Source organism: Passer montanus, unplaced genomic scaffold (genome assembly GCF_014805655.1).
Source record: "Passer montanus isolate IOZ18808 unplaced genomic scaffold, ASM1480565v1 scaffold114, whole genome shotgun sequence".
NCBI classification, from domain to species: Eukaryota; Metazoa; Chordata; class Aves; order Passeriformes; family Passeridae; genus Passer; species Passer montanus.
This window is the reverse complement of record NW_024358058.1, coordinates 228,747-241,454: the sequence shown is the minus strand read 5'-3', so window position 1 is coordinate 241,454 and position 12,708 is coordinate 228,747. Positions and strand designations below refer to the sequence as shown.

General features: G+C 48.8%; 1 protein-coding gene across 6 annotated transcripts in view; it reads left to right on the top strand.

Moving 5' to 3' along the window:
• Window positions 1-1,287, top strand: part of CERS4 (ceramide synthase 4) — a 45,169-nt gene extending 43,882 nt beyond the window's left edge. For all 6 annotated transcript variants that reach the window (XM_039696715.1, XM_039696714.1, XM_039696713.1 and 3 more), the window contains one exon: window positions 181-1,287. In XM_039696715.1, coding sequence (XP_039552649.1) covers window positions 181-372 — 192 coding nt within the window. In that variant the 3' untranslated portion in view covers window positions 373-1,287. The remainder of the gene's footprint in view (window positions 1-180) is intronic.
• Window positions 1,288-12,708: the final 11,421 nt, after the last annotated feature.

Genomic DNA, 12,708 nt, shown 5'->3' with positions numbered 1-12,708 from the left:
ATTGAAAACAAAGAGGCAAGAAGAACATGTTCCCAAGGGTAATGTAAAAGCTGAAGGGACAGAGCAGGACTGTGCTGAGTGGTTGAGGCAGCAGGTGCGTGGTCAGCCTGTGGCTCAGCCATCACTGCTGCTTGTGCAAGTGCTGTGTTTATCTGGCTTCTCACTCACCTGCCTTTGTAGATGGAAAAGGACATGAGAAGTGACACAGAAGAAAGTGACAAGGATGAAGAAAGAGATAAAATGAGAGAAAAGGAGAAAAATGGGATCACGTGTTTCAGCAACGTCACAAGCAATGGTTACATCCAGAGGAATGGATCTGAGCCCCTGGACAACAGAGCCCACCGTGCCAATGGCCATGCCAAGGAAAGATAGCTGTCGTCCTGTGCTGCTGGCCTGGCCTCCAGCGACCCCAGGCCACCATATGTAGAAAGTTTTGCTCACTGTGTAGATAAACTGGAGTGCAATTGCAGTATTGTAGCTGAATTCCTGCTTCCCATAAACCAAAGTGTTTATAGTCAACGGATATTTGAAGGAAGGTTTTTGTCTTCCTTCAGTAAAAGCTTACTATAGGTTGTAGCCTCAAAACAGATAGCAAGGGATCAAAGTGGTTTGACTTGTATTAAGACTGTATAATAATTGTTGTCAAGTGTGTTAATCTTGAAAAATACTTTAAAAATAAGAAGGTGGATTAACTCTGGCAGTGTCAAGTTTTACCCACCTAATGTTTGATAGGAATCTGTTTAGCCTGGATCAGCCTCTGGAGGCCCTGGCCTATTGCCAGTAATTATTATGGCTGACAAGTGACAAATCTTACCACTGGGATACCTCTTCTGAGAAAACAGGTGCCCTGTATACAGTTAAAAAATGAAAACTGAGCATAGTGAAATGAAAGCTTTTGGAAAGGCATAAGATAAAACATGTTATTCTCAAAGGAAGTACTCTTTGTGCCAGTGACCAGTTTTGTAATGGTATGGATCTCAGTCCCTACTTATTGCCCCTAAGGAGGGAACTCCAAAGCCCAGGCTGGAGGAGTCCCCACACAAATCACATTGGAAGGGCTGGGAGATCCAGACAGCTGTTTTTCAACACTTAGGAGTTGGACTCGATGATCCTTGTAATATTCTGTGATAACTGGAAGTTGGAAGCACATGTTCTGTACGCTGCGATCTGAGTGTATGGTCTCACCTCTCTGCAGGTGCTGTGCTCAGGAGGAATATTGAAATGACACATCATTTTGTACTACTGAATGTAAATGTTCTTTATAAATTACTTTTAAAGGTTTGATCATCTGGTCTCTTTTCTACTTCTTTAACCACCAGGAGGTAAACCTGGCTGGCTGCACCTTACAGGTGGATGTGTGATGAGGGAGACCCATGTGGGTGCCATTGCCAGGGGGAAGATGTTGCCTGCACAGGACACACAGCCACACTGAGCCATGCCAGTAAAGACCTGCAGCTGCCAGGTTTGTCTCCTGCTCAGTGAGACTGTGTTTGGCCTTGGAATAAGGGACAATGTGGGACACCCCTACACTAGACCTAGGTTGCTTGGTACTGCCAGGACAATGGCAAGTCCAAGATGGCAACACTGGGGAGGTGCTTTGGCCTTGCAAGGGTAGGAGGAAAGAAATTAGTATCTAGTCTTCATTTTTTTGTAAGGTTTTAGCAGGCTAGGGAAGATCCCTGTTGTAAAATCACATCACCTCTCCTCTGAGGAGCAGAATACTTCCCAGAGTCTGCATAATGCCTAATGGAGCCAGTGTGTGTTAATGCCTGCTGGATTTGATCCCCAGGGCTTTGTTGTGTCCCTGAAGATTGGAGATAAGCTTGTTAGGAGGCAGATCTGGTTCTTGTGAAAGATACATAAAGGATACAGAAGAGTTATTGGATTTGAGCAAGAATTACTGAGTGCTGCCTTTAGCTGAGCATAACAGTGATGAGTCATTGAGGCAGATGAGCTGATGAATTTGTTTTCTCACATCAACTTGCTAAGGCTTGAAGAAAGCATTCAGCTTCCTGCCTGCACTGCTCGACCTTCTCTCTTTATGTTTGCTCCAGGGCTGGGAAGTTTCTCAGTAGTGTGATAGTGTTTAAGAATTTAGTGTATCCATCCCCTCCTCTCTTCACACATGAGGCATCACAGCTCCCCGCACAGAACAGCTGTTGTAGAAAACTTGCAGCAAGTCTGTCACTTGTCTGCTGAGAAACCCAGAAGAGCATATCATGGAACCACCAAATCCGTTAGACTGGGGAAGGGCTCTGAGATCATCAAGTACAGCCTGTGACCAGTCACCACTTTGTCAATCAGAGCAGAGTCCAGTCACTTCTTAATTACCTCCAGGGACAGTGTTTCCACCACCTCCCTGGGCAACCCATTCCAATGTTTAACGACTCCTTCCATGAAAAAATTCTTCTTGATGTCCAACCCATACCTCCCCTGGCATGGCTTGAGTCCATTTCCTCTGTTCCTGTCACTTGTTACCAGGGAGCAGAGCCCAGTTCCCACCTGGCTGCACCCTCCTGTTAGGGAGTTGTAGAGAATGAGAAGATCACCCTGAGCCTCCTTTTTTCCAGGCTGAGTCCCTCCAGCTCCCTCAGCTTCTCCTCATAGGTCTCACTCCCTAATGGAGTGTTCTATCTCCAGATGGAGCACTGGGCACCACAGCAGGGCCTGACTCTCTTTTCCCCCTACTTTTATCCCCCATATGCACAGACGAGATGTGCATCACACAGTGTGTGCCCACATCATGTTAGTGAGCAACTGTGAGAATGAGGCATCCAGCTCCAGGTAAGCCATGAGAAAAAGAGCATATATAGATGCTTCCAGGCTGCTGTGAGGTAGGTGAGTCAAGCCTGGCACAGTGTGGCCCCCAGGCTGCCCTAGCCCAAAATTATGGCTGACATGAATCTGCTGACTCCAGTAGACATGGACATCTGTTGTCATTTTGGATCTTGTCTTAAGAATAATTTGGCACAGTTGTTCCTTCTTCCTGCACACAGTAAATTTCAAAGATGTCCATTATCACACTATTTCATTCAGAAATGTATGCCCAAGGGAACCTTTTCTTGAATGGCTGCACTTGGCACAACATTGCTTCTCTCATTCTCACAGGTACCACAGACACAGTGCCTGCAAATAAAGGCAAGGCCTTGTTCAAAAAGCTGAAGTCATGTCTAAACAAGGGAAGGGACCGATAACTTTGTCAGATGAATATAAGCATGTGATATACTAGGCCAAGAAATATCCTGAGAAACAACTTGAAAGGCAATACCAGTCTCTGAAACCCTGACAAGATGGCTGGATTCAGAAATGATGGTGGCAGACAGCAGAAACATTGGGATAGGTCAGACTAAAGCCAAGAAATGCAGTGAGCTGCCCTGTGTGGCTCCCCAGCTGAGGGAGAGAGGGTCCAATACCAGACATCTCACTGAGAACATATTCCAACAGGATCCACTTCAAACCAATAGGTAAGAAAATGTTACCTAGTGTTGCGGTGTGTTGTCATGGTGTGCCTCAGTTTCCCCGGTCCCTCCCCTGAAGTTTCCTTCCCCAGGTGTTGTGTCAATCACCTCTCCTTTCCCCACCCTTGACCCCTGCTGGGCACTGTCTATCAACCCAGAAATGCCAGGGGAGCATCGAATGACTGGCAGGTTCAAAGGATGCTCTCCACCCCCTGGGAGCCATTGGCCCACCCAGGTGTCCCTCTCACCTGAGGCCCCCTCCCCCCATACATGGATTGGTGGTCCCTGGGTGCCCTCCCCTTCTCCCCTGGGAAATAGGACTGGACACCACGTGCTGAGGTGGTCCTGATGGAATTGTTATTGCATTCAGAGGCTATGTGGCCTAGAATAAAAACTGTGGATTAAGCCCTCCATCAGGACCAACTCCTTCCTTCACCCCCACCTTAAAAGGTTTCTCCAGCACTGGGAGGTCTGAGGAGTGGCCCTCTTCTAACAACAAGCCCCAGCTGTGAGCACTGCCCAGTACATGCCCAGACTTGTGCCCACGTGCTCAGCAGCAACTCATAGCACGCCAGAGAGTCTCTGAGGTGTAGACACCATAGCTGCCACTATTTGGCTCAGCAGCTGGGACCAGACCAGCCAAGGCAGTCCCGTTCAGTAATATTGGTAAAAACCAATAACCTAGCACACAGATTAACTGAGTAACAGCAAACCTTCAAACCCACTGGCAGGAGGAAATTTGTTCTTAGAGGAGTTCAACTACCAACTGTGGAATGCTGTTCTTTGTTTCAAATCATCTTATTATCAGAAAAATTTAAGAAGGTTCCAGGTAGGAATGTAAGAAACTACAGCCTTCTGTATTCTGACATGCAGACTGGTCAGAGCAGTAGAAAGTATTATATGTGACAGAATTTTTGGAAACAAATATGAACATAACAGGAAAGAGTCCCCATAGGAGAGGGGTTTGTGGGGAAGTTGTCTCACTGTGCTGGAGTTACCTCAAAAAACTGGTGAGCACGTATAGTGGAGAGAACCTGCACCCTGCTCAGCTTTACAAAGGCATTCAGAAAGGTCCCTCATCCAGCCTAAAGGAACCCACCTGAGCTGACTATGAGAGACCAACACTGATTGTTTGCAGCTGTGTATTGTTATGGGTGCCCCCAAAAAGGGGGAGGGAAAGGCAGAGAGCAAAATCAGCTGATAATGAAGGTTTTTTCATGATTGTTATGAATAGAAAGTTGTAATTTTTTTTGAGTTTCAGAGTTAAAAAACAAGTCAGACCTCTTTGGTTTCGCTGCCGAAGAAAAGCTCTTCAATTACCTGTTAATGGCTGGTGATTAACCATTGTCCCCCTGATGCTGGCCACTTGCCAAGAAGACACCAGGACAGACCCTCCAAGGTAAAGAGAATGGGCAGTGACATCAGAGCCAGTATGCAGATGAGAAATGCATTGCGCCCAGAATTTTTACAGTTTTTACAAGAAAAACCCTTAAAATCATGAGCCAACAAGTGACTTAAGTGACGTCTAAGGATGGGAGCATAGTCCCGTACCTGCTTAGACCCTTTTTGTTTCTCACCCTAACCTAAAAAGATACTGATTAAAGAGACACCCCGGGGTGTTAGACAAACAAGTGAGGAATCTGCGACTCTCCCGTGAGGACAGAATCCCCAGCTCTGCCTGCAGACCAGCGGACACAGCTGCATCACCCTCCTTCTCCGTGCCACGCCTGGGAGCAACGGCGGCGTGGGCGCAACCCGTCGATTTCTCCCCACCTGAGCTGATTCTTCTTAATAAAGGCATTAAAAAAGGAGAAAAATCTCCTGCCCATTTATTTCAACGATGGTGTTGCAGGTTGTCTGCTGCAGTTCACAGCACTGAGAGACTGACAGAACACGGGTGAAGCTGAGTGGAACAGAGGAAGGTGGTGCAGGAGAGAGGGCACCCTGAAGTGCTGGTCTGTGTGTGAGCACTCCAGAACTGCTCTGGGGAGCAGTGCCTCAGTTTTGTGCTCAGTACACAATGATTCAAAATGCAAACAGGATATGGGATGTTGCTGGCCAAAATGAAGGAACCAAAACTGGGACTGCTGGGGCCTTGAAGATGCCAGAAGATTTTAATGGATGTAGACAGTCTCCCCTGGGACCTCCATCCACACCCTCTGCTGGGTGTCAGAGCTGATTAAGAGATGAGGGCTATGCAGCCTGAGAAGGAAAAGCCTGATACAAAGAGGGGGCAAGAGAGATGACCCTGCTCATAGTGTCACTAGGTAGGTGTTATATGTGAAACAGAGTGAAACTGAAATCAGCCACCTCCTTTGACACCCTCTAAACTACTTTGTGTACTCGCACATCTCACCCGACCTCCAAGCTCACAGGCAGGTCAAAACAAGTGATGGTATTTCAACTAGTGTGACATACTCATGGGATTGAGCAAGAGCGGGGGGACAGTGAGTGATGAGTTGTTGAGCTGGGAATCCTGATTTGGCAGTGAGCTTTATGCCTGACTAAAACCTGCTTGCTGCAGGCAGCCTCTGGTTTCTGTGCCCACCATCTCAGAATGGGAGTGTCAGAGGGGTTCTGGCACCATGAATACTGGCTGCCACCAGCAGCTATATGGGAAGACTTGAAGGAGTCTGCAGACATACAGTACCCACAGCCTTGGCACCTCCTGCTTTACATTCCTGGTACCCTGTTACTGATCTTTGTCCAAGGCATCTTTGAAAGGTGAGTGCAGCACCCCTGGTTTCTCCTGTGCTGGTTGCCACCAGTGTTTTGCAGGGCTGCTGCAGAATAATCCTTACCTGCCTCCTGACCACTACGAAGTGTACATGGGATTGTCCCCAAGAATAATGAATCTCTCTGCTTTTCATACCATATGGTATTTGTACGGTATGGCAGCTCTTTACCCTGCCCTGCCTCTCTCCTGTACCTGTAGGTGTGAAAAGACAAGTCCATCTCTCAGTCACACCTTAGCTGTGGGTGGGTCTCTCTGGAGACAGTCCAAGACAGATAAGGCAGCTTGCAGCACAGATAAGGGATTTACTGGGTATGTTAGTGCTGGAAGCCCCTAGCTGAGCCAGGGTTCAGCCTGAGGATGCTCCTGAAGGTGCTATGTGAGCTCCCTACCCCAGAGCTCTTAGAGCTGCTGTGGGACCTCTTTGCTCACACCACTCTTTGCCCAGCTCTGCCTCACTTTCTCCTCTTGACACCAGAGAACCCCAGTTCTGTCAGGGGTGATGATACACTCCAGTGTCCCAGCTGCAGGCATGTCACCCCCAGGGAGCCTGAGGACTGGCTAGCATCTTCCCAGAACTTGTGTGTGGAAATGAGGCAGATCCACATTGCTCATCCCATGAGATAGGTTCAGACAGGGCTTTGAGCCCCCTTTCCAGGAACAAGGACTGACACATGGGGAGGTGCTAATCAGCCCTAATGCTTGGAAAATTGGAAGCCAGTCAGGTAAAGCACGGCTGTGTGCCCCTGTGGGCAGAATTGCCAGCATGTTTCCCACCAGGCAAAGCAGGACTCCAGGGGGGAAAAGGGGAGGACATGAAGTATCAAACCTGTGGTCAGCCAACCTGCCCTAAGCTGGGACAGAGGGTCTCTCCTGGAGGAACCAGGCAGCACTGACCCATCTGCCCTGAGTGCTGGCTCCTGCCTGCAGTGGACAGCCACGTAAAAAGATGTGGCAGATGAGGACTGTAGGAAAAGCCAGAGTTAATTCCAGTGTCCCTCAAAGAAGGGAAGGCAAGTTGCACCTGCCTGGCTTCCTTGAAACAACATGATTTAGGATGCAATGCCTCCCACTAGAGCTTTGCTGGGGTTTCCTGCAGGAACCAGCATATTTCCACATATTCTGTCCTTGGCTCCTGATGCTGTGCCACGGTCGCAGGCAGTAGGGGTTTTAGAAGGAACTGGGGAAGATTTATTTGGATTATCTTTCACTTTCTTTTCAATTTGTAACGTGACAGCTTTCAATTTTATAAAGAGATGATCAAAATCAATTTTTGATTCACCATCTTTCATTGCATCTTCTCCAAGTTTAATTCTGATCTTATCCCAAAATCTTAATGTTTTTACTTCATCAAGGGTAGTAGTTGGAAAATTAAAGAAAATCCATTTAACAAATCTCTTAACTTTTCCCTTAGATAAACAAAACCCTCCCTCCAGTAAGGAATCCACAACTTGGTTATAAGCTTCCTTCTCCCTAGCAGACAGTCCCGCACCCATTGTGACTATTTGCTAGGTTTTCCCCACCCACCTCCAAGGTAAAATGAAAACTAAAGGGAAAAACACCCAAGAATACCGGCAGGGGTGGGGGGTGTGTTTGAACGTTGCGCACTCCCTCCCCTAATCCCCGGGAGTCGCCCCCACCCAACTTCAGGGTACCCCAGTCGGGTCCGTCCCGGCCACTGGTGTGCTCACGAAACCGAAAATTCTTCGGACCGAAAATCTCGGAGGTGGTCCTCGATCTAGCGGAAAGCTCCTCTCACGTCTGGAACGGAAGGGGTTGGTTTTCCCGCCCACCGGGAGCCGCAACAAGCAGAAAGTGTGCGAATTCGCCGGCGGCGCTTGCCGGTCCACGAGCTTCACTTCACAGGGGCTCCACGCAGCCTGGAGACAGTTCTTCCCGTGGGGTCTGTGCCCCCACGGCTGGGCGCCAGGCTGACGCTGCGCCCCGCTCGGAGCAGGGAGGCCGGTGCCCGGCGCGACCCAAATCCTTTGGCTGTCCGCGGTCCGGCTCCGCCGCGGGCAGGGAGCAAACGCGGCTCAGCCACTGGCGCCGATCCCACCAAACGTGGATCTGGCGTCTAAAGATAGAAGTGAAGGGGAAGAAAGGGTCTTTTGCGTGTCATTTTCCGAGTTGCCTTTATTAATCTCCCGCGCAATCTGCGGAGCCGGGGCGGCACGGCGTAAGATCAGTTGTTGTTTCCCGCCGCGGAGCAGCGCCGAGGCGAGACAGGTGACGCCGTGAGCAGCGAAAAGTAGCGGCTTTTAAGCCAAAGAGAGCGGGAAATGGAGGGGCGGGGGGAAGGGTCATGAGCTAAAAGCGGGAAAGACAAACCAATAGTAAAGAAGAATAACCTTGACTGACAGGGAACTTTCCAGACTCAGGGCATAAATTATTCTAACTGCCATGGCTAGACAGCCCAAAACCTAGATCAAACATCTTCCAACTGCCACCCCAACTAAACAGTCAAGGGACCAAACATGCCCAAACTCATTACAGCAGGAGCTTCAAAACTCCTACTAAAACCCCTGTCACACCAAATTTTTTCAGTGATGGCACAGGAATACTGGGGGATTTATTACTTTCTTCAGAAATGCTGCAGTAGGAAATACTGCACAAGCTTTCAGGTGAGAATATATTTTTTAGAACATAATAACATGATTCGAGCACTGAATAATTTTTTTTTTTTTCCAGAGGGGGAAGAGGTGTAGATCTCTTACTACTAAGAGAGGCGGGTCTTTATGTACATATAGCATTAAACTTCAATGTGAGAACCAGAGATAACTTGATTCTCTTGATCAAGACACTTGGTGACTATTCTCTTCACCCTGACTCAGTGTATTACTAAGATATGCAGCAAGATTTAATATAAGAGAGTAAAACAACTTAGGGAAAAGGAAAGCTGTGAAGATTTTGTTGCTTTCTTGTGTTGTTCAGTTTTAACCTCCCTCTTTCATGGCTTGCACTGCCTCCTAACTGCACTTCATGGATTCATTTTCTGCGCAACCATCCATGCTGACAATATCTTAAAATTTTACTTTTGTATCAAGATCATCTTTGAAAATAAGTTTAACACATTTTACAAGCGCCTTTGGTGTTCAAAATCCCTCTGAGTATCTGAGATTTAAACCTGTTCTCCATCAAGGCCAGTAGAGTCTGTTGAGGCAAATTTAACTTTTCAAAGGTAAAAGTGGGAAGGGAGGGTGGGAGCTAGCTGTGCTGCAGCGTGGCTCTGTGTGCAGTAAGGGGACCTAACCTCATGGGACAGAGGCTCTGCTCGCAGCCACAGCAGCTCCCTGGGAGTGTGTTTGGGGTAAGGACAGGACAGAGGGTACTGATGATGTGCAAACCTGTCGGAGGTCTCCATCACCAAAAGCTAACCCAGCTACCTGGCGTCACAGAACTTCTTCATCAGCCTGGGGTGGTCCTGGGCCCACCAGTGCCTGACCCAGGTCTCCTCCTTTCTGACGGGCAGGTCACTTTGCTTGGCTAGTGCAACCAGCTCCTCCTGGAAAACAGAGCAGGGAGGAAGGACTGAGCCCTTTGGAAGCTGTCATTCCCTGTGAGGGAAGAGGAGCTCTGCTCCCAGGGCCTGCTTCTGCCTGTCTGCCTTTGCCCAAAGTACACCTTTCTTTGAAAAAGAATTGTATCAATTCTGTTTGCATTTGTGAACTCCCAGATTGTTTTGACCATTTTAAAACTCCAATTCAGACATATCTAAATGCAGGTTCAGAAATAAGCACAGCCTCTCCCTGGTTAAATTTTGCCAGCTGTACACAATGGGATGTAATATCTGGCTATAAAAGTTAAATACATATTTTTCATCTCTGATACTATTTTGGCTCAGCTACCGATGGAAAACCTGAAGATAAAAGATGTTTCAACTTGTAAAGATAAAGAAACAGACACATGGTTCACTCCATAATGTCAGTAAACCATTCAGCTGTTGAAGTGGCAGTCACAAACTTGAAGGCATCAATTCCCTCATTCTCATTTTCTGCATAAATTCCAAATAACATTACAAGACTTAAGGTTTATAAACTGTGATTAAAATTAATGCAAAAATGAGCTCATGAGCATTTTATAATTAATCTGACAAAACTTCGTAGTGATTATAGTAAATTATTTTTAAAATCCATGCATCAGTGTGAGTCATGATCCAGGCCCAGAGACTGGTGGTGGATTAAGCTAAATCCAACTGGAGACTGGTGACCAATGGTTTCCCCCAGGGCTCAGTTTTGGGGCCAGTCACATTTAATATTTTCATCAATGATCTGGACAAGGGGATCAAGGACATCCTCAGTCATTTCACAGATGACACCAAGCTGGGTGGGTGGGATGCTGATTTGCTGGAGGGCAGGAATGCTCTGCAGAGGCAATTTGACAGGCTGGATCAATGGGCCAAGGCCAACCAGGCAAAGGGCCAGGCCTTGCCCTTGGGTCACAAGAACCCCAGGGGACAATCCAGGTTTGGGGCAGAGTGGCTGGAAAGCTGCCAGTGGTGAAGGGCCTGGGGGTGCTGTCAATAGCAGCTGAACCTGAGTCCAGGTGTGCCCAGGTGGCCAAGAAGGCCAATGGCACCTGGCCTGTACCAGCCACAGTGTGGCCCGCAGGACCAGGGCAGTGACCTCCCCTCTGTGTCAGGCACCTGTGAGGCCCCACCTCAAATCCTGGGGTCAGTTTTTGGCCCCCCATGACAAGAAAGTCACTGAAGGGCTGGAGCATGTCCAGAGAAAGGAACAGAGCTGGGGAAGGGTCTGGAGCACAAGGCTGATAAGGAGCAGCTGAGGGGGCTGGGGGAGCTCAGCCTGGAGAGAAAGAGGCTCAGGGGGAACCTTTTGCTCACCACAACTCTGGCAGAACAAGATGAAATGGCCCCTAGTTGTGCCAGGGGAGTTTTAGATTGGAAAAATTTCAAGCCTTGGCACAGGCTGCCCAGGACAGTGGTGGAGTCCCCATTCTTGAAAAGATTTAAAACATGAGTAGATGTGGTACATGGGGACATGCTGGTGGCCTTGGCAGTGCTGGGAGAATGGTTGGACTTCATGATCTCAGAGAGCTTTTCCAACTTAAATGATTCTGTGATTCTGAAGGACTTGGAGTTCTGCCAAAAATAAGCAACCTTAATAGACTCTACCCAAAGGAATGGTGGCTGCCTTCCTGCCAGAGCCAGCAGCTCTCACAGCAGCTGCTGTGTTTGACATGCAGCAGGTCAGGAGGTGCTGGGATTGCAGCTGCTGAACATGTTGGAAGCTGCTGCAATATCTACTTATGCATCTCTTCCCTAGAAGGGTGGCTAAGAGTAACTGCCTTGCTTGTGAGGCTGGTTGGCCTGGCCTGGGGATAAAGAGAAGGTGTTGCTTGCCTGGGCTTTTGGGACAATGGGACACAGGAGACACCTTCTTTGGGGTTCTGCCCAGCAGAGTGTAGAAGCTTTCCAGTGTGGCACCAGTCTGAACTTTGGGCCTTCACTTGTCGCTCACTCCCAGTGCCCTGCCCAAGGAGAGAGTCAGGGCTCTGTGAGGGGAAGGAGCTCTGGCAGAAGAGGGCCTGTGTGTCCCCACCAGCAGCCAGGGTCAGCCAGCAGGAAGATGCTGCCAGTGCCATATTCTGTGCTGGATGTAGAGCCCCAGCACTGGCAGAATGGTCCCACACCTGGCCCAGGGCACAGCACAAGGCTCCCAGAGCTGCTCCAGCACACACTCAAGGCTTGCTGCCTCTGCCAAGTCAATGCTCTTTCTTCACAAACACAATGGCACCAAAGCAAAGGTGAGGTGGAGACAACAGTAACAATGGCTAAATAAGCAATAATTAATTTTGCTGAGGCAACAGGACACAGAGCATTCCTCTGTGTTAGAGTGTATGCTGGCCCTCCTTCCTGTGCCTCTGAGCAGTCCATAGGATGCCACAAAACCAGTCTGCAAGTGTCTGAGTGTCCATTGACTCTGTGTCCAGGGTACCTGACCACTGTCTGCAGCAGGAGCCTGTGGCAGTGAGTGTTAGTAGGAGTTTTGAAGCTCCTGTTGCAATGAGTTTTGAGTATGTTTGGTCCCTTGACTGGTTGGAGTGGCAGCTGGAAGATGTTTGATCTAGGTTTTGGGTTGTCTAGCCATGGCAGAATAATTTATGCCCTGAGTCTGGAAAGTTCCCTGTCAGTCAAGGTTATTCTTCTTTACTATTGGTTTGTCTTTCCCGCTTTTAGCTCATGACCCTTCCCCCCGCCCCTCCATTTCCCGCTCTCTTTGGCTTAAAAGCCGCTACTTTTCGCTGCTCCCCGGTTCTTTTGCCGGCGTTTCCCCTCGGGTCCCCGGCCAGTCCTGCATCCCGCCCGGTGCAGCGCCAAAGCCAGCAGCCCCGGCCCGTTGCTGGGAGAGAGAATACAGCCAGCAACCCTGACCCGACCTGCTGCTGCTGGGAGAGAGAGAATACAGCCAGCAACCCTGACCCGGACCGCTGCTTTAGGAGCCAGGATAGGGGTAGGAATACTTACAGCAGTTGGAGTTATGACACTAGAAGCTT